Here is a 21872-nt window from a genome sequence, read left to right on the forward strand (position 1 = left end):
TTTTTATATTATAAAAATTAAATAGTAATTTTTTATAATATTAAAATAAGTAATAATTAATTAATTAAAAATAAAAATAAATAATAATAAAAAGATGATGCCTGTTGTGGGATGGTGGAGGTTTGTTTTCCAACCCAATAATTATAGAAAAGAAACAAACGAAAAAGAGAAAGAGGAATCCGACAAACAATCGAACAATCAGAGCCAACCAATAAATAGCCATGTCTCGTCTCTCTCTCTCTCCCACTTTCTCTCACTTCTCTTTTCTCTTTAATTCATCCTTGGTTGCTTTCCTGTTTTCTAGGGTTTCCATGAAGCTCTAGCATCATTCCAACGGGATTACTCTGAAAGCTCTGATCTTTCAAACATTTCATGGGCATTTCTTAAGTTTCTTTCTTCACCCATTTTCTGGAGCTTTTCCAATTTCTCATTGGAGGTAAACTCATGTTTTTCTTCTCTCTTTTCCCTGTTGAATTTCCATGAATTTTTTTTTTGTCTCGCTCCCCTTTCTGCTGTAAACGCTCTGTTCTTTTGATGGGGTAATTCATTTTATGTTCATAATTCTAGCTAAATTTTGTTGGATACCTTTGTGCCTGTCAGTTTGTGTTTTCAAATGTTCTGATTGCGGTTCTCTTATCAGTTTGTGAAGGGAGTAAACTATTTGCCTTAGCTTCCTGGATCTTAATACCCTTTTGGTGCTGAATTTTTCATTCAGCCTTAGCTCCATTTGTATCACTAAAAATATTATGTAGGAAAATATTTTTCACATTTTCTTACGTTTGGGCACTCAAAACAATTGGTCAATGAAAAATATTTTTTCTGTCAAAGAAAAAAATTACTTCCGAACTTTGAAGATCTTGAAGACCGCTATATATAAATTTGTTAATATATTTTATTTTTTAATAGAATTTTAACAATGGAAAATAAGTTATCTAATTGGAAAATATTTTTCAAATTTAAGTTATTTTCTTCAAACAAATTGAATCTTAGTTTTAGTTTGACAAATAGGGTGTAATAAGATTAAGCTCAGGTGGAGAAGAATATTGCATCCAGTCACCACCATTAGTTTGGCCTTGTTTGGTAAGAAAATGGATTTATTTACTTTTTAAAATTTTCAGCTCATTGGAGATGTTAGATGCATTTGAGTTTGCTTATCAATTTAAGGAATTAACTTTTAGGAACTGCTTGGAGTTGCAATTTCCTTTTTTTTTTGGCTTAAAAATGTTGTATTTTCGTGAAAAACATGAACTGAAAATGTTAGTTGGTTCAGTTGAGCAATATTTTTTCTTTTTGAAGTTTGGCTCGTTTTGAACTTCACACAGATTTTGGTGCTTCAAAGGTTCTGGAGATGGAGGAGGTCAAGAAACCTGAGATTCATATGACATCAGTTGCAGCTTTTGTGGAAGGAGGAATTCAGGATACCTGTGAAGATGCTTGCAGCATTTGCCTTGAGGAATTTTGCGAAAGCGAACCTTCAACGGTATGAATTATGCTGTTTGTGTGTTAGAATCCCACATGTAATCATGGATTTCTATCACATCTGCTATTTTTGTGCATATTTTCATGGTTGAATTTATGTTCTCTCTTGTGCCTTGCAGGTGACTAACTGCAGGCATGAGTATCACCTCCAGTGCATCCTTGAATGGTATAGTATAATATATTATCAACTCTACTCATTTTTTTCCTTTTGGACGCTTATAATTTCTGCAAAAAGTGCTATTTGTGTTCTACGATATTAATCACACTTAAATCGAGGCTAGGAATTTGTGGGGGGGGGGTGTGATTGATGCATCATTATCTTTTTTTTGTTTTTTTTTTTTTTCATTTATCCTTAAGAACTGATAGGTTTAAAACTGTTTAGCCTATGGAACTTGGTAATTTGATTTAGAGGGAGGAGGATCAGAGGACTTATTTGTAAATGGGAAAAAATAGACATTTGAAACAACTAAGACTAGTTGTTGCTTGACATGGATAGTAGGCAACATTTAACTTTGATATCTCCAATGGTATGTTTTGCTTCTGGTCCAATGCAATAGGTGGTGTATAGTTTGTTCTTTGTTATAAAGCCATAAGTTTTCTGATCATCCTACTGCCATTTCCCCTTTCTTCCATTGGTTTATATTATATCTGCAGTTTCTCTTTTTAACTCTTTGGTTGGTATGGTATTTTGTAAAGATTTTTGTAATTAGTAGCGCTCTGGTAGTTTTAATTCAGGCTTCTTTGTGAAATTCCTTTGGGCTTTCTTTTGTTGGTATTTTACCTGTTTTCCTAGTTTCAATAGCCCTTCTCTTTCTTCCACAACTATGAAGTGTGGGTCTCAACCAGTTGAATTCTTTTCATATGTTGCCCGAGTTAGTGCTCTCTGTTTTCTTCAATAGATTATGATTTGTGGAGTATTTGGTCCACTTTATACTTTACATCCATTATAGCCTTTCATAATGGAAATTTATCAGATGTCAATGCGAATCAATGAGGTGTAAAAGAGTCATGGTGAAGGAAAGGGGAAAGAAAACTTTGACATTTTGCATGTGATTTTTCACTCGTAGGTGTCAGAGAAGCTCTGAGTGTCCCATGTGTTTGCAAGCTCTCAGTCTGAAGGATCCCACGAGGTTTGGTTTTTCTTGTTATTGTTTTTCCTACTTATTTTGTTATTATTCTATTTATTTCTTTATTCTAAATCTACTGAATTATCTAATGCACAAATTATGGCAGTCAAGAATTGCTGGAGGGAGTAGAGCAGGAGAGGAAGTTCAGAGTTGCTTCATCTAGAAATCCCACTATATTTCGTCATCCTACACTTGGGGGTTTTGAATTACGACATGTATATTTTCTATCATTGCTTGAATTATTTGGTTATAGAATGCAAGCAGCATCCCCAGATAAAGCTGATTTAATCGTATGCACTATAATGCAGTTACCAGTTGGTGCAAGTGATTCTGATCTTGAAGAGCGTATAATCCAGCACTTGGCTGCTGCAGCTGCTATGGGAAGGTCCCACCACTTCAGTCGGAGAGAAGGCCAAAGAAATAGGCAATCCTCCCATGGTCGTCCACACTACATGGTGTTTTCTACACATCCTGGTGCACCATCTTCTGACCATGTTTCTTCCTCAATGACTCGGGTAGGAGGGGAAAATGAGCCAGCTACTGTAGCTGTAGCTAGTCGATCGACTCGAATTGAATTTCATGGGGATGAAATGCCACAAGAAACTGTGCAATTTCCTCCTGCTGTGACGGGCCAAAGTTCATCTGTATCTCGATCTACCATCATTTCTACAAATCGTCGAGGAATGTCCTTTAATAATCGGTATTCATTATTTTCTTTTGTACTTGCTTTATCATTAATCTTTTGGTGTCTTCAAGTTATTAATTTTTATCCTTTTTTTCCCTTTTTTTTTAAATATTAGTGCTGCTAGCCATTCTTCATCACCGAATGAAGACAGAGGAGGACCATCAGAACTTCAGTCAGGGTCTTTCAAATCTAGACTCAATGCAGTGTCAATAAGGTGCAGTTCCAAAATAGCCTCTGTTTTTTTTCTGATCTTTGCCATGTTGTAGATTTGATACAATTTTCTTGTATCTGTTTTTTTTAAGAAAAATTTCTTTATAACATTGTATTTAGATACAGAGAGTCTATTTCAAGAAGTACAAGAGGGTGGAAGGAAAGGCTGTTCTCTCGTAGCAGTTCGGTGTCAGATCTTGGTTCTGAACTCAGGAGAGAAGTGAATGCTGGAATTGCGAGTGTATCTCGTATGATGGAGTGCATTGAAACCAGAGATAATAGACGAGCTAACCGAGCCTCCATACCAACTCATTCAACTGAATATTTGGTTGCAGAAAGGAGCAACCAAAATAGTAGTCACATTCGCAGACAGAGCACTAGAAATGAAAGCAAAACACCGGCTTCTTATGGTGCAAGCTCAGCTTCTTCTTAAGAGTTAATGATTGTTTCAGGGTATCTGTCCTCAGCATTTCATCTTTGAAGGTGTGTGATGATTGTCTGCTGCCGCTAGGTTCAATTATTAAGATTTTTGCCGAGTGTTTTCGTATATTTGACTAAGGACATGGATGCCAACACCCAAGTCCCATAAATGAATGTCCATATTGATGGCTGATGAGTATTATGCTGTTGTTAGATGCAGCAAATATATTAGGGAAAATTATTATTTGGTCTTTGTATTATAAGAAAATTCATTATTTAGTCCCTTACTTGCATTTTAAAAAATCTACTAATTAATTCATCCGTTAACTTTAGCCGTTAAATATTGTAAAACAGTCTAAAATGCCTTTAATACGAAGTGACTAATCAGTAAATTTTTTACATAACCAAGGGGTCGACTAATGAGATTTTTCAAACTATAGAAATTAAATAATAAAACACTTGACGATTAAACTAATGGAATGACTAATTAGTAGATTTTTTAAAATTTTCAACTAATAGGTAAGACTTCTCCATTGTTAAGAACCTTTCATAAGCCCCTTTTAGCGAATAAATGTTATGGTGTTTCGTCGTGTTGGAAGTCTGTTTTGCATCATCTGAATCCTTTTGCAGGAGATTAACATATGAGTTGGGTTTGAATTTTCAGGTTGTAAACTGCTTTTCTCCAAATATGACATGCTGAGGAAAAGATACTTTGATATTAGAGGCTGGGAAGTGATCATTCGCCTGAAACCCAATAAGAGAGGTAAGATGAAATCTTGAGAAAGATTCCAAAGATACTATGTAAATTTGTTTGACACCCAGATTTGTTTCCTAGGCAGAAAAATTATTTTAAAAAAGACCAAAAAAAAAAGAAAAAAAAAGAAGAGGAACATGTATTTGAACTATGTCTGGATTGTTTGACTGTGGCACAAATTGAATAGTAATATATATCTAGTAATACATATCGGTAAAATTCTTAAGTGGATTCGGTCTACTATGAACCTAAGAACACATGAATATAGGTCTTATGTGAACCGGGTTTAGGTAAGTTTTTTAGGTATGTCTAATCTCTTATTTGAAAACTGATTTGGATACCAGAAGTCTTCTGAAGGAAATTGATCTGTTATCGGTTATTTAAGGTGGCAATATGCATGGTTTATTCAAATCATGAAATGCAATCTTCGAGTATGGGGAAGAGTATTGATGAATTACAGTAGCAAGTGCAATAGTTGTGGTTTCAATTAATAAAGTAGTGAGAATTATGATATATTTGTAATTAAGCTCATATCACTCTAATGTTATTTAAGAAATGAAATATTTTGAGTTTAATTAAAATAAAACTAACAAACAAAACGAAAATATGTTGGTCGTTTTTCTTATCAACTTCTCAATATTGATTGTTTCACATATAATTTATAAAGTTTCTGGTTTTGTAAAAAATATTTTTTAATGAGAGAATTTATTTTTTATTATTTAATTTTAATTTTAAAAAATAAAATTTATAAATAAATTTATATATAGAAATTTTAATAAGAATTTAAAAATTGTGAAAAATGATTTATTTTTTTAATTAAAAAATTCTTTTTATTCATTAAATTTTTTAAAAAAATATTTTATATGAAATAAATGAAATTTTAATTTTTTTAAAAATTAAATTATTGGTTTGTGAATTTCGAACTTTAAATTTAAAATTAGTTTAATTATTTTTTTTTATATCTGAGGGAGAGATTTCAATGAAATTAATTTAGACTAAAACACTCCAATACAATCTGCATTTAGCAGTAAGTCAGCCTTATTGTCTGGATTATTCAATCACACAAGCTAAGTCTCTCCTGCCACGGTTAATCTTGCAAAATGATATGCAACATTGTTGGCTTCCCTAAAAATCGTTTTTACTTTCACCTCTCAATTTTGCTGCAAAAAGCTAATAATATTCCTTAATAAATTAGCAATTCTAGCTTCTTGTCCTTGAACTAAAGTCACACAGCTGCATGATCAGATTGTAATTCAATCTTCTTCCACTTTCTTTTCCAAGCCACACTGTAAATTCCCCACAACTCCGCTTCCAAAGATCACATCCACCCAAAGCAATCATAAAACTGCCAATCTAGCGATCGAAATGGTCTTTGAAAACACTAGTACAACCTCCACCACGAGAATTTACACTACCATCTGTGTTAACGATTATCCATCCTAAGCCATTTGGTTGCTAAGTAATGAAAGACAAATGCTTCAACCTATTCTTGTGCAGCGAGTCTCTCTTCCATGCCACCTGAACCGTTTTAGCCTCCTTCAAAATAAAATCAGACAAGAGCTCAGAGTGGTGAGAATCATGATAAAAAACAAAGGAATTTCACCACTTCCATAGCTACCATAGACGGACATCAAACACAATATCACAAGAAACACCATTGATCTGAGCATCAATACATTGTAAATTAGAGACCAGCCACCTAAACACATCATTGGTACGAAAGAAATCATTCTCACTTTTCCTAACACCAAGTTGATTCCACAATCGCATTGCCAAAGGGCAATCTCTTAAAGCATGAAGATAGTTTCCGGTGCAGAATAGTATAAGTCACAACCATCAAAATTAGTGAAACCTCGCTTTTTCCTCCCTACGTTACACATAATTTTTCCACGAGCAACCTTCCACATAAACATTCTAACTCGTTGTGTTCCTCTAGCCTTCCATATCCATTTCCAAAATCGCTGATGGTCTTCCCCATTAGGATTTAAAAGAATTTCATATCCTGATTTAACAGAATATCTACCTGACGAGTTTCTGCTTCAAATCACGCCATCAGCATCCTCAACACCATTAGATAGAGTTAACGGTTGCAAGAAGCTCAAAATATTTTGACGAAGAACTTGCCTCAAGACATTCCAATTCCATCCTACACCCTCAATTCAGTAGTTGCAAATCTTGTCTGATAGACTCAAATGGGAAGTAGGCACCGAAGTAGGCACCAAAGTGAACTCAATTAAAGGCCCTATAGACAGCCATGAATTTGTCCAAAAAAGCATCTCATTCCCAAAAAGCACATTATGACTGATTCCTTTACGAAGAAGCTCCAAACCAAAATACACCGCCCTCCACTTCATGGATGCTCCACTTTTTATCTTCATATCCCATGAAGTTCTACCAGCAGCATATTTCTTAAACAAACATTTAGTCCAAAGCTCATCACAACTGTGCAAAGCTCGCCATGCTAGCTTGCCCACAAGCGCCTGGTTTATGTGTCTCATACAATGTATACCAAGTCCACCCATATAGAAGGCTTAGTCGCTATCGCTCAATTGAACAGGTGCAACTTTTTATCACTAGAATTTCCATGCCATAAAAAAATCTCTACATATCTTTTCCATTTCTTTACAAACTGAAACAGGAAGCACTGTATTTTGTATTAAGAACACTGGAATTGCATTAAGAACCGAGCTAATTATAGTGACCCTCCCTGCTTTAGAAAGCGTAGAGGCCTTCCGGCCAGACAATCTGTGTTTCATCTTGTCAATAACCTCTCGAAATGAAGCTGGATCCACTCTCCCATGAAACAAAGGCATCCCCAGATGATTACCAAGACTATCAGTTCTAGCCATCCTACCATATTCACTAAACTTTCAGCCAAATCTGAAGTAATATTTAGAGAGAAAAATATGAAGGACTTGCTGAAATTTATTCGCTGCCCAGACACAAGCGAAAAATCATTCAAAATCTTCAAGATACAACACATCTGCTCAACCGAGGCTTCAGCGAAGAGGACCATATCGTCGGCAAACATAAAATGAGATGCAGTTGGTCCTCCTCTACATATAGGGACCGACGCAACAATCATATTACTCAACTGCTCAATACATAAAACAAAAAGATAAGGGGACATAGCATCACCTTGCCGAACCCCTCAGGAAGGCCTGAACCCTTTCAATTTTTTACCATCCCATAGTAATTTCAATATAGCCGAGCTGACACACTTCATAATATTATTGATCCAAGCATATGAAAACCCAATATTGAATAAAACTAATTCAAGAAAGTCCCAATTAAATTTATTGGAGGCTTTTTCCAAGTCGATCTTCAAAGCCATATAACCATTAGCCCCTTTAGCCTTGTTCCTCGAGTGGAGTACCTCTTGATATATAACAATATTATCCACAATTTGCTTTGCTAACACAAAATTACTCTGTTTCGGACCAATCAAGAATGACATAACATACTTTAACCTCCTATACTAGTTTAATTACTTCAAATTCTATTGAAATGCAAGCGGAGTTTCTAGTGAATAAAAATCTACCAATTAACCTCCTATAGGTAAAAAAAAAAATCAACCCAAAGAGTGTTGCAATTAAATAGCTGAAATTTGAAAACATTGGAAATTTAATTTTTATTTTTATTTTTTAAAAATAGCAACTAACAGCAACAATGTAAAATTTAGGCCAAGAGATAACTATTATTTATACAAAGATTCAATTAATATTTTAACCTTTCAGTAAATTTTATAAAATATAATTATTTTATTTTTAAATTTTATAAAATATGAATGTAAATCTATGAAAAGTTAAAATGCGAAGGATCAGCTTAAAATTTGTTAAAGGACCGAAACTAAAAATTCAATCGCCATGGATATGAAAAACCTAACTCTTTTATTTTCAAAATTTTAGACGTAGAGAAAAACTTATAGTTCCGTTGACATTGTAGCAAATATTTTTCTTGGTTACTAAATGTATCTATTGCCGACCTCTCCATCTATACAATCCATACCATTAACATTATCGATATATCTTTTTTAATAAATACCATAGAAGTTATTGAATTAAAATTAATATAAACTTGTTAATTAAAAGTATTAATATGATTTTACGGAAAGTATAGAAAATAAATTTTAAATTTGAGTGTTCATTGCAGAGAATGCTAATATCAAGTAGTTAATTTTGTCTCCTTTGCAAAAAGTTCATCACAGATAGTTCGTTCAGAGTTAATCCCCTGTATCAAATGAACTTTGTATTCTCCTTGCCACTTGATGGCTTTTAGCAATGAACTATATCTTATGACCAAAAAAAAAAAAAAAAAATTCTGTCGGTTTATATTTATCATTTTTTCTTTATCATTTTTTCTTTGTAATAAGAGTATAAGGGATTAAAATTTTAAATTTGAGATTTTGTATTGCCGTATTAAATTCATAAAATTTATTTTTTTAATATTGCAATAAATGTTAAAAACAGCATTTAAAATTATGGTATGTATAATGGGTGAAATATTCCTATAAAAAAAATATAAAATAAAGAAAATGACAGATAAACAAAACACCATTTAAAAAAATTTTAGGCGTGAAATCAGCTGAGAGTGACCACTGATTTGCCTGGCAGGCAAGACGTCGCCGTTCGGGAATTTTATTTTGGCTAAAACTAAAACTCAAAGGCGACGCTCTCACGGAACAAAATGCGCGCGTAGAAGGAAAGTCAGTAGAAAAGAGAAAAAAATAAAAAGAAAATCGCTTAGCGTATAAACAATGGGCAGCGGTATTTAATTATTATTTATTCTGTCAGTGGAGACACCGACGCGCACACTACCACCCGTGCTGGCCATTTCTAACTCACGCTCCTTAAACGCATGTCTGCTTGGAGCTGTACACCTCACTTACCTTCTCATTTATGCTCTTCTCATTTATTATTATTTATATATATAAAATCTTAAATAAGTGCGATTTTGAAAATAATTTTTAAACTTTCTTATTATATATTAATTAATTTTACATTTTCAAAATTTAATAAAATTTTATTACGTGAAATATTTTCATTCATCTATATGTTCTGAGAAAAGTTTTGTAGAAGCCAAGAATAATGTGAAGAAAAGAAGTCAATAAAAGTAGAAAAAGTTTATATTATTTATGTTATTTTGAAAAAAAGTGATTTTTTTTTGCATTTTATTGTTTTAATCTCTAAATTAAAAATAAATAAATAAATATTTTAAAGATTAGTAAATATTTATTATCTCTTAAAACAAAATCCTAATAATAGTTTATATATAATTTTATTACATTCTTTAAATTTCCTAGCATTATTCCTAGGCAATTTTGTTTTCGGCTGATAAAGCTTAGATTCGGCCGGTGTTCATATGAGCACCTCTGGGCAAAATTTTGATTCATGGATTGATTATTAATCTGCTATTGATTTTTTTAGGTTTCTTCATAACAGTTAAAGGTCTACCAATAAAATTTTTTGTGGAGATTCTCTAACATTCAAATTAAATTTATAAATTTAGTTGTGTTAAAAGAAGTAAAACAGAAAATAGAAGATAATGATGATTTTTGAATTTCTTTTTAGAAAGAAAAATATTTTTCTAAGACCGAAAATTCTTTTTTAGAGTTAGTTCAGTATATATATATTTCTGATTGTTCTAATAGTCCTAGTGCCGTATTCCATCAGATGGAGCAGATATACTTTTGTGTATATGTGTCAAGTGGTATTTTAATAATGAATTACAGTACAATAAATACGAAACTGATCGATTTGTAACTTTTGCATACGCATTTATGTAGGAGGTCGACATATTTATCTTGCTTTCGTCAGGTCGTGCCCAAATCATGATTAGTTCATCCAACCTACATAGGGTTAGCTTTTTGTCATCGAGATCGGCTAAATCTGCATTCAAAGTCTTGTTGAAGTATAAATTTTAAAGGAGATTATTCGTTTTCTCTGAGTCTTGGTAAACTCAGAGAGTTAATAATATAATTTTTTATACTCAATAGGTCAAATTTTTTATTATTCGGTCCGATCAGATAAAAATACTTTCAAATTACATGTAATCGTATTATGATTTGAGCGATTTTTTTTTTACATATTCTAATTCTTCATATCCAATAAATTGAAATTCTTACTATTGAGTCTGATCAGACATAAATATTTTACTATTGAGTCTGATCAGACACAAAGAGTAGGGAGAGGCTTCATGGATAGTAATTTACAATTTATCAAAATTATAATAAATTTATATAAATTAAAAAGCTGAAAAACTGTAAAATTATAAGATAATGATTTTTTATTACTGAGATTTCACGGTTTAATAATATTTGTTAATGCCTGTAAGAAATAAAATATAAGCACGTGGAATTCATGAAAGCTTTGACTAGTAAAAGTAATATAATTATTTTTATTATTACTATTTAGTAGTTGTTATAACGGTTATAAAATTAATATAATATTATAAATACTTCAAAATTAATGAATATTAAAAATAAATTATTTTAATAATACATAAAGTTGACATAAGATAAAAATTAATTTTATGCATTATGTCACATACGAATATTAAAAAAAATTATATTAAAAAATTAGATAAAAGTGTTTTTGAATTTTGATTTTATTTACACTTTTTATTTTACTCGATGAATTAAGAAGTGATCCATCGAATATTAAGTATTAATAATGATAAATATTTAAAATTGAGAATGCTTATAATTATAAATTTAAGGACAAAATTATAATTTATTATTTGAATTATTGAGATATTTTTAATATTTAGCGAATGATAAATAGAAGTGAGCAGTATTCGATTTAAATCGAAAAAATTAATTGAATCGAATTAATTTAAAAATTTAATTTAATTTTTTATTCATTTCGGTTTGGTTCAATTTTAATCAGAAAAAAATAAAAAATCAAATCGAACCTATTAGTGATAATAATATATTATTTTCAATAATATAGAGATTAAATTATATTAAAATTAAATATTTCGATTAAATTTAAAATATAAAAAAAAATTATTAAAAATTTAAATCGATCAAATCGAATCGAATTGAGATTTAATTCAGTTTCTAATTAAAATTGATTCGATTTAATTTTTATAAATATTAAAATTTTAATTTTTGATTTAATCGATCGGTTAAATATGAAATAATAAATAAAGTAATAAAATATATATGATAGAATTAAAATTAAAATTTAAAAATATTTTGAATTACTTTTTTAAATTATAGATTTAAATATATAAATAAAAATATAATTTATCCTTTAAAATATATATGTTTTCTATAATTTTTTAAAACTTTAATTATAAATATTATCAAATTAATCTTTTTAACTTATAAATGTACTATATTTAATCCTTTATTAAATATGTATTCTATAATTAAAAATAATATAATTAAGAATTAGATAAAAAGCATGAAAATAAAAATATACATTTTATAATAGTACAATTAGAAAATAGTTTAAATGTAAATTTTATTATATTATAAATATTAGCGATCGAGTTTTTTTCGCAAGAAAAATTACAAAAAATTGCTCTGCAAAAATAATAATTCTTTAATTTAGTAAAGTTAAAATACAGAACTAAATTAATTATTTTTAAGAAATCTAAGACGGTAAATATAATTAATAAAAATTACATAAATAAACTTTAATTTAACGAAATTAAAATATAAAAATAAATTATTGAATTTTTTCTTAAAAAAAATTATATATATATATATATATATGTATAAATTTAGAAAGAAAAAGAAAAAAATAAAAACTAAATTCAACGCCTTCAGAAAGGTGTTTCACTCTCTTTCATTATCATATTCTTTTTCTTTTAACAGGTATGAGGTGTCTACATTAGCATTACTTCTGAAGTCGTCGTCTTCTTCTTCTTCCTGTCCCACTAAGCAAAGCCCCAACCCGAACCCAAACCCGCAACGATACCTCACCTTCTCCCTCCTTCTCACTATACTTCCCTCCACATTAACTCTCTCTTTCTCCACATAACACCTAAAGTTCTCATCTTTGATCTTTCTTCGTTCTGCTGCTTCACATTTTTCTTTCTCTGAGCGCCATGGATCCTCCCATCTATGGTGTCTCCAGGATTTTCTTCACTCTCTGCCTTTTCGTTCTCCTCTCTGCTTCCTCTGCTTCCTCTGCATTGCCTCAATACCCATCTTCTCCTAGTAACAAGAACACGGGTATCAATTCAAACTCTGTTCTTGTCGCGCTTCTTGACTCGCATTACACTGAGTTGGCTGAACTCGTTGAAAAGGCTCTTCTTCTTCAGACTCTTGAAGAAGCTGTCGGCAGAAATAATATCACCATTTTCGCACCCAAAAATGAAGCTTTGGAGCGCCAACTTGACCCTGAGTTTAAGCGTTTCTTGCTCGAACCTGGTAATCTCAAGTCTCTCCAGACTCTGTTGATGTTCCATGTTATTCCTCAACGGCTCGGATCCAATGACTGGCCCTCTGAAAGATCCAAGCTTTCTAGGCATACCACTTTGTGCAATGACCATATTCACTTAATCAGTAAAACTTCTGGTAAGAAACTCGTTGACTCCGCCGAGATAATCAAACCGGACGACGTTATCCGTCCCGACGGTGTTATCCACGGGATTGAGCGACTCCTAATCCCGCAATCTGTACAAGAAGACTTCAATCGGAGAAGGAATCTCAGATCCATATCCGCAGTGCTACCAGAGGGTGCGCCAGAGGTGGATCCAAGAACCCACCGGCTGAAGAAACCAGCAGCACCTGTGCCTGTCGGAGCACCACCAGTGCTACCCATTTACGATGCCATGGCTCCAGGTCCTTCCCTGGCTCCGGCGCCGGCTCCCGGTCCCGGCGGACCTCATCATCACTTTGACGGTGAGAGTCAAGTCAAAGACTTTATCCAGACACTATTACATTACGGAGGCTACAATGAAATGGCGGATATTTTAGTGAACTTAACCTCATTAGCCACTGAAATGGGGCGGCTGGTTTCCGAAGGATATGTGCTCACCGTCTTGGCACCAAACGACGAAGCCATGGCCAAGCTGACGACGGACCAGCTAAGCGAACCCGGTGCACCGGAACAGATAATTTACTACCATATTATCCCGGAGTACCAGACAGAAGAGAGTATGTACAATGCAGTAAGGAGATTTGGGAAAATAAAGTACGATACGCTGCGTTTGCCTCACAAGGTGGTGGCTCAGGAGGCTGATGGGTCGGTGAAGTTTGGGGCGGGTGATACGTCAGCGTATTTGTTCGATCCAGATATTTATACCGACGGCAGGATTTCAGTGCAGGGAATTGATGGGGTTTTGTTCCCGGAGGAGGAGAAAGAGAGCGTTAAAAAATCGACGGCCGCCGTTAAGGTTGTCACCAAACCCAGGAGAGGTATGTTCCATGTCATTTTTCTTGATTATAATAATTTTTTATTATTATAATATTTGGGTTTATAAATTAGGCCGTAATAAACCAAAAAGAGTCTGTAATTTTGTGTCGGCGGCAATACAATTTTGACATTATAACTGCTAGGGCACAATTACTTGGAAGAATTGTATGGGCATTTAGCTTCCACCGACGGACAAGGATGGTTAGTGATATAATCCATGTGATTAATTGACATACTTAATGATAAATCAATTAGTTTGGTAGCTGTGATCAAAATTCTCCTACCCCACCCCACCACAACTAAGATGCTAATTCACAAGACCCACCTCCAATTATTTTTATTTTATTTATTTATTTATTTATTACCTCATTTGTTTTGTCTTCTGTATTAAGACAAGTGTGTGGTTTGGAGATGCCTATTTAATTTCTTTTCTTTTTTTGTTGTTGACTTATTCTTTTGTGCCAATTGAAAACAAAAATTACAAAAGCTATCTAAAAATGGAAATGAGATAGCATAGAGTTCTTGTTGAGTCTATTCGGCACGAATCCGAATTAGTCGAGATCTAAATTTGATAATGTGCAGGGAAGTTGATGGAAGTAGCCTGTAGAATGCTTGGAGCTTTTGGTAAGGATTCACATTTCAGTAGATGTCAATGAACCTGCACAGCTAAAATTACTAGTAAATATGATGGTGAGTTCTTTTACTCTTCACAGAATAATTTATTTTCTCCATACAAAAATTAAATAAATTTATTTTCAAATGCAGGAAGGCTTGATGGATGGATCGCCCAGTGTATGATTTCCAAATAATCCCACATAATTAAGAGAGGGGGAAGTGATAGAATTTGTTGTAATTACTGCTATCGCACATCAATTTTTAATTAATTTTTCTTCTTAGAAAACTCTTTTTTTTTCCCTGTCTTTTTAATCACGGGTTTTGTTGTTTGTGGTTTGTGAATTAATTTTTTGAATTTTTTTTTATTTTTTTCCTTGTCGGTAGTGATATTTATTAATTTTGTGTGGAAGTAGAGTGAATTACATGGGTAATAAGATACAAGTGAAATTATCAAAGGTACTGATTGTGGGATGGAGATTAAGACAGCCGTAGTATCTGTAGACATACGGCTACCGATTAATATTCGATTCGATTGAAATCGGTTGAATTAAATTAATTTAAAATTTTAATTTAATTTTTTATTTATTTTAAATATTTTAATCATTTTTTACTTATTTTAAAAATTTTGATTAAAATATTTTTATTAAAAAAATAAAAAAATTGAATCGAGATAATAATATATAAAAATTAATTTATAATAAAATTAAAATATTTTAATTAAATTTTAAAATAATAAAAATAAAGTGTAAAAAATAAAAAAATTATTAAAATTGATCAAATTAAAATGAATTAGATTGATTCAATTCGATTTAATTTTTAATTAAAATCAATTAATTGAATTAGATTGATTCAATTCGATTTAATTTTTAACTAAAATTAATTCGATTCGATTTTTACGAATATTAAAATTTTAATTTTTAATTTATTTAATTCGATTCGATTTTAAATAGAATTTAGCTATTATTCGTATATTACGTTGTCTTTTAAGATGGTTTTTGTTTTCACATAATAAAATAAATAAATAAATAAATTATATGAAGAAGGGCTACCTATCATTGTCAATTAAGGAAACTTTATATTAATTAATTTATTTTTGTGGGATCATTTCCATTAATAAAAAATTTGCATGCTTAGGTTTAGAAGAAGCCAAGAGCAAGGCTATTCCATTGATTATTTTTATAAAAAATTTAATTAATTTTATATAAATATTTTATTTTTATTTATAAATTATATTATGTAAATATTTTATATAATTATTTTACTCTATAATTTTTATGAGACATCGAATTATTCGATAATTTTATTACACGTAACATATGTAATTCATTACGATTCGAATTAATATGGAATTAAACCAAAATCAGTTTATTATATTTAGGATCGACGGTTTAAGAATTTGATGAATGTAGAATTAATATCATGACAATTAGGGATGCTAAACCGAAAAACTAAAAGCTATATCACTCTACCAGAGAATATCACGACAAACTACCACTACGGAGAGCTTACACGGCGTCGTTTACTCCCTTCATCAATATACACCTTACTCCATCCCTTTATTTCCGATTGTTTCCATTATCCCATCACTAGGAAAGCGGGTTATATAATTTGACACTTTAATTTTATTTAAAAAATTAATTGTATTTTATTTTTTATTATTAATTTTTAATACTTAATTTTTATAGAAATATAATTATTTAACTTTTATGTTATTAATTTTTAATATTTATTTTTTATAAAATATAATTATTTAATTATTATATGTGTATATAATATATACATATTTTAATTTTTTAAACATTAAATAATTGCATTTTATAAATTGTAAAGATTAAATAATGATATTTTATAAAATTTATGTATTGTAAAAAAATCATAATATCAACGAAATTTTTGTATGAAAGTGAGCAACTATCATAATTTAGGTAATAGAAAAATTAAAGGGAAAATTATTATTTGATTTTGATATTATAAAAAAATTTATTAATTAATATTTCGATTTTAAAAAATAAATTGATATTTTAAAAAATCTAATAAATAGTTTATCCGTTAATTTTAATTGTTAAATATATAAAAAAATTAAAATAATTTTAATATTTAAAATTAATTAACAAAATTTTTTTTAAAAGTAATAAATCAATTAATAAATTTTTTAAAAATATAAAATTAAATATAAAACATTTAATTAATAAATTTTTTAAAATATTTTTAAAATTAAGAGATTGATTAATAAATTTTTTTATATTATAAAAATTAAATAATAAATTTTTTAAAATAAGAGATTGAATAATAAATTTTTTTATATTATAAAAATTAAGTAATAAAATTTTTCTGTAACCGACTCTTAAATGCCGAAAATATGGAGTAACGGGGTTGTAAAGTTAGGTGAGCCAGCGCAGTAGTTGGGATGTGTCCAAATCGAAACAAGAGAAAGTTTGGTTTCACAGAAAGGTTTTTGCTTTACTCCACAACGACAACCATGCTTCTCACCTCTCCCAATTTCAATTTTTATTTTTATTTTAATATCATATCTGCATGAATGAATTTTGTCATTTATTAGTGAATTTAAGAGATGCTATTGATCTTCTTCAAATACAAAATTCCCCTCCTCTAGTAAGTGCAAAGACAACAATCTCTTCTAACTTGGGGCTTCACCAGTAAATGGACGAAACTAATTAATTCCAAAATAAAAAATCACAAATAAGCCGTAATTAAGATGCATAGATATTGTATATTTTTTTCAAAATAATTTTACTCTTAATGATAATTCAAAAAATTGAAAACAAATAAATTTTAATTATAAAATTAAAAAACAAACATGAATTGTGTGAATAAATATTTTTTTAATTTTTTTTATAGGTATGTGATTTTAGTAAGAGATTTTTTTTTTAATCAAAATAAGAGCTCAGTTCATATTATTAATATCAAATGATAATGCGTTGTATAAGAATAAAGGAGGGCATACCCCAATCAAAATCAGACATAGAACCAGCCCTCCTTGCAACTGTATGAGCAACTTGGTTTGCTGATCTCCTAACAAAAGCAAACGAAATATACTGCAACTCATGAAGAAGAGCCTTACAATCATTAATTATCAACTTAAAATATAAAGAATCAGAGTGTGAAGAATTCAAAGCGTTAACAACCAGCTCACAATCCGTCTCCATACAAACTGGAAAATAATTTTTAGACTTCAACTAGCTCAATGCTTCCCTAAAACATAACACTTCACCCAATAGAGGATCCATTAAACCAGACACGATCATAATTTGACATTCACAACAGTACCCCAATGAATTTCGGACCACCATTCCTAACCCATATGAACCATTAGCCTATACTGAAATGTCTATATTGCATTTATACTGTCCAAGGGGAGGAGGTTGCTAAACTGCTGTAGCTAGTGGTTTAGTACCAGAATCTGTAACTCTAAAATGTAACCAAGCCAGCTGCCATTCTTCCAACACTACTCTAGCCCTATTAACCACATAAATAGGCTGCTGAAAAATTTGATTCCATACAACATCATTACGGTGTATCCACAAGCTCCATATCAACATAAAAACCTCTTCACGTTGAGACACATGCAAAAAAGTAAGAACATAAGACAACATAGTGTTGAGAGAAGAAAAAGATACCCAACCTAAATTTGACAGTAACCAATAAGATCTTGCAAAAGAGCAACAATAGAGAACATGAAAGTCTTTTTCCAGACCAACACTACAAACGGTGCAACACTCATCAATATCCATATGACGAACTCCCAAATGAGAAGCTTTACCTTAGCTGGAATAACAACTTTCCAGATGAGATGCCATGGAAAACTATGGTCAAGATACATCAGCAAGATTATCCTCCATTGCCACGCGATAGCCTTCCTTCACAACATACTCACCCTTTCGATTTAAAGCCCAACACCAATCATCATCGCATTCCCTAAGAGATAAAGGAATATGCAAAATGTTGTCAGAATCATGCTGCTGAAAATGAGTCTGAATTAACTCGGCATTCCACGTCCTATTCAAAATCAAATCGGAAACCCTAACAAAAGGCATGTTCTCAGCGACCTCAGTCCGAATATAAGGATCACCTGCTTCTAAAATCCAATGATCAGTCCAAATGTGAGTGGAACGCCCATCCCCAATCCGTCACCTGCAGCCATAAGTTAAAATAGAGCGAGAAGCACAAATACTTCTCCAAATCTGACTTGGACCATTACCCACCGGAGCTTGGAAAAAATCAGAATGGGAAAAATACTTCGCCTTTAACACTTTAGAAGCCAAAGTATTAGGATACTTCAAAAGCCTCCAACCCTGCTTAGCCACTAAAGCAAGATTAAACTGTCGTAATTCCCAGTATCCTAAACCACCAGCTACCTTTGGAACTGCAAGCCGTTTCCATCGAAACCACCTTATACCATCACCATTGTCTTTCCCATTGCCCCAAAAGAAACTATTCATTATAATCTCAATATCTTTACAAGTATCCACTGGTAACAAAAACAATGATATAATATAATTGGGAACTGACTGTGCAATAGTACGCAAAAGAATATCTTTTCCAGCCTTAGAAAGAAATTTTGTCTTCCATCCTTGGATACGCTTTGCCACTTTGTTAACCACATAATTAAAAATTAATTTCTTATCTCTGCCAACGACCGAAGGCATGCCAAGATAATTATCGTGATTTTCCACCTCCTGCACTCCCAAACATTGACAAATACTTGCACGAAGCCCATAATCTCTATTCGGAGTAAACATCACTGTCGACTTATCATAATTTATTCTCTACCCAGATGCTTGTTCATAAAGAGTCAAGCAATACTTCATCTGAAGCTCTAATAAAGAAGAGGGAGTCATTTGCAAAAAATAAACGAGAAACCGAAATGGCTCTCTTTGTAACAGTAGCACTATGCAATCGACCCTAAGCCTGGAATTTAGACAAAACCGCTGATAATCCTTCAACACAAATAATAAAAAGGTAAGGAGAGAGAGGATCACCTTGACGCAAACCTCTTTCTGGAATTAACGGGCCATAGTCATCACTGCCTCTCACAAAAAAAATAAGAAACAAAAGTGACAATTTTCATGATGCGAGAGACCTAGGACTCATCAAAACCCAACTTTAACATAATAAGCTTCAAATAATTTCATTCTATACGATCATAAGCCTTGCTCATGTCAGTCTTTAATGCCAACACCCCTCACTTGCCTTACTTCTTTTGCTTTAAAGAATGGCAAAGCTCATATGCCACAATAATATTATCAGTGATGAGACGATGCGGAATAAAAGCACTCTAGGATTCAGAGATGACTTGTGAAAGAACAAGCTTCAATCTATTAGCCATAGCCTTACACACAATACGATCAACCATAAAACTAAGAGAAATCGGTCTCAAATCAGCTGCTCTTTCAGGAACAGACTTTTTAAGGATCAAAATTATATTAGTTCTATTACAACCAGGCATCAAACCATCCCCATTCAAACAATTAAGACAAGCAGTAGTGACATCAGACCCAACTATATCCCAATAATTTTGAAAAAAATCATGGGTTCAAACCATCAGGTCCAGGAGATTTATCTGGATGCATTGAGAACAGGGCCACCCGAACCTCCTTAGCTGAAAACAGAGCAATTAACATTTGATTCTGTTGATCAGTAACCTTTCACTGTACATGTGAAAGAATTGGCCCCATATCACCAGGAGTAGACGTAAATAGGTGCTTATAAAACTCAACAATTACAGACTGCAATCTAGAATCCCAATCCACCCAAACTCCTTCATTGTTTCTGTAACGACCCAAAAATCGGACCGCTACCGGCGCTAGGATCCAGATCGGCTTAAGGCCGCCGGGACCCGTAGCAAGCCTGACATATAACCTGTGAACCTGTCAAATCCCATACATGATCATACATACTCATAAATCTGTAAACTTTTCCTTTCCATAAACCAAGCTCAACCTGTGCATACTCATAACATAACATAAACCACACACTGGAGCCCTCATCAAATGCTCCAATGGGGTATCATAACATACATGAATTAAGCTTGGTTGAACATAAACATCATAAAACATTCTATAGATCATGTATCAAAAGAGATTACTATACAAACTCGGTCAAGCACAATTTCTAAACCTCAATACATCATCATTACATATCATAACTGTATAAGACATTACATTACAATTTAATCATGTCCACTGCTAGCTATTACATAACCATGACTTTACTCTATCCGACTTTCTGCTCTATCCTGTACCTGTAAGCCTGGGGGTTAAGGGAGAGGGGTGAGCTAAAAGCCCAGTGAGTAGAACCATAAAAACATATTAACAAAAAATGCTCCAATGAAATGCATCATAACACAGACAATTCACATAAGGGTTGGGTGAACTTGTCTGTTCATAAACACAACATATACCCATAAACATAACAACAACCTAACATGCATTTCTACCCCATGGATCTACTTAAAACTTACTTAAAACATGCAATGAGCTTAAGATCGGCTCTTACCTCTTGAAGATCGAGAGAGAGACGACCTAAACTCGGAGATGGGAGGGGTTGAGTTTCTTTGAACCTCAAAACTCCAAAACTTGCTCAAATGCTCAAGAACTTCAAAACAAAGTGAAAACTCATGAAAATCTTGAAAGATCTTAAGGAAGAAACTCAAGATTGATGAGGGATGGTGGAGGGCTCACCTTGACCGAAAATGGGGAGAAAGCTTGCCCATTTCGGCTAAGGGACCCCTTTATAGTGGCTGGCCAGGCCAGGCCACATTCGGGAGCCGAACGTGCCTCCACATGTATGCCATGTTCGGCGGCCGAACTTGAGTTTCGGCGGCCGAACCTGGACTTCCCTCACTTATGCCTTCGGGGGCCTAAAGCACTCCCAAAGTGCATGTATGTTCGGCGGCCAAACTTGGGGTTCAGCGGCCGAACCTGAGTTTTCCTCCAAGGCTATTTTCTTTCCGACACCCGAGATTCCACAGGACGGTAGAAATTTCGATACCGGAGTCTAGCCGGGTATTACAGTTTCGTAATCTAGTAATAAAATTCTTTCTGTTCCGATTAGACGTAGAAGCATGAAAGAACTTTATATTAGCATCACCTTCCCTTAACCAAGTTGTTTCGCCCTTTGCTTCCAATTCAATTCATTCTGAAGAAGCATTTTATGATATTGATTCTCTAATCGACGTAAGTGAGCAAAGT

At 32.3% G+C, this 21872-nt stretch overlaps 3 protein-coding genes across 8 annotated transcripts; 2 read left to right on the forward strand and 1 right to left on the reverse strand.

The window, feature by feature from the left end:
• Positions 1 to 232: 232 nt before the first annotated feature.
• Positions 233 to 4901, forward strand: LOC110623155 (E3 ubiquitin-protein ligase RHF2A). 6 transcript variants are annotated; one of them, XR_002489246.2, is made up of 9 exons: positions 233 to 436; positions 1323 to 1480; positions 1599 to 1645; positions 2547 to 2609; positions 2713 to 2821; positions 2915 to 3306; positions 3407 to 3505; positions 3628 to 3984; positions 4586 to 4901. XR_002489246.2 is itself a non-coding variant. In XM_021768075.2 (8 exons), exons 2-8 carry the CDS (start codon positions 1349 to 1351, stop codon positions 3932 to 3934), a joined length of 1149 nt encoding a protein of 382 aa, XP_021623767.1. In that variant the 5' UTR covers positions 233 to 436; positions 1323 to 1348; the 3' UTR covers positions 3935 to 4203. The 6 variants fall into 6 exon arrangements, 2 of the variants coding, with proteins under 2 accessions (XP_021623767.1, XP_021623766.1); XR_002489245.2 differs by having other exon boundaries at positions 235 to 436; positions 1297 to 1480; positions 3622 to 3984; XR_002489243.2 differs by having other exon boundaries at positions 235 to 436; positions 3622 to 3984.
• Positions 4902 to 12502: 7601 nt separating this feature from the next.
• Positions 12503 to 15026, forward strand: LOC110623445 (fasciclin-like arabinogalactan protein 17). Its single transcript, XM_021768392.2, has 3 exons — positions 12503 to 14048; positions 14629 to 14736; positions 14812 to 15026. The coding sequence occupies exons 1-2, from the start codon at positions 12734 to 12736 to the stop codon at positions 14700 to 14702; spliced, it is 1389 nt and encodes a 462-aa protein (XP_021624084.1). The 5' UTR covers positions 12503 to 12733; the 3' UTR covers positions 14703 to 14736; positions 14812 to 15026.
• A 3465-nt stretch (positions 15027 to 18491) lies between these two features.
• Positions 18492 to 19421, reverse strand: LOC110622729. The gene is made up of 2 exons (XM_021767331.1): positions 18854 to 19421; positions 18492 to 18757 (listed from the first exon to the last, which is right to left on the reverse strand). The coding sequence occupies exons 1-2, from the start codon at positions 19419 to 19421 to the stop codon at positions 18492 to 18494; spliced, it is 834 nt and encodes a 277-aa protein (XP_021623023.1).
• Positions 19422 to 21872: the final 2451 nt, after the last annotated feature.

The sequence above is a fragment of the Manihot esculenta genome, chromosome 9 (genome assembly GCF_001659605.2).
Source record: "Manihot esculenta cultivar AM560-2 chromosome 9, M.esculenta_v8, whole genome shotgun sequence".
In the NCBI taxonomy this organism is placed as follows: domain Eukaryota; kingdom Viridiplantae; phylum Streptophyta; class Magnoliopsida; order Malpighiales; family Euphorbiaceae; genus Manihot; species Manihot esculenta.

Bases quoted from the DNA above. Each gene is read 5' to 3' on its own strand.
- LOC110623155 (XM_021768074.2), top strand. From the start codon at position 1,349: ATGGAGGAGGTCAAGAAACCTGAGATTCATATGACATCAGTTGCAGCT. The intron at 2,822-2,914 runs GTATATTTTCTA...ACTATAATGCAG, and splicing joins GGGGTTTTGAATTACGACAT to TTACCAGTTGGTGCAAGTGA. The intron at 3,506-3,621 runs GTGCAGTTCCAA...CATTGTATTTAG, and splicing joins CTCAATGCAGTGTCAATAAG to ATACAGAGAGTCTATTTCAA.
- LOC110623445 (XM_021768392.2), top strand. From the start codon at position 12,734: ATGGATCCTCCCATCTATGGTGTCTCCAGGATTTTCTTCACTCTCTGC. The intron at 14,049-14,628 runs GTATGTTCCATG...GATAATGTGCAG, and splicing joins TGTCACCAAACCCAGGAGAG to GGAAGTTGATGGAAGTAGCC.
- LOC110622729 (XM_021767331.1), bottom strand. From the start codon at position 19,421: ATGTTTACTCCGAATAGAGATTATGGGCTTCGTGCAAGTATTTGTCAA. The intron at 18,758-18,853 runs GTATTTGTGCTT...ATTGGATTTTAG, and splicing joins TCCAAGTCAGATTTGGAGAA to AAGCAGGTGATCCTTATATT.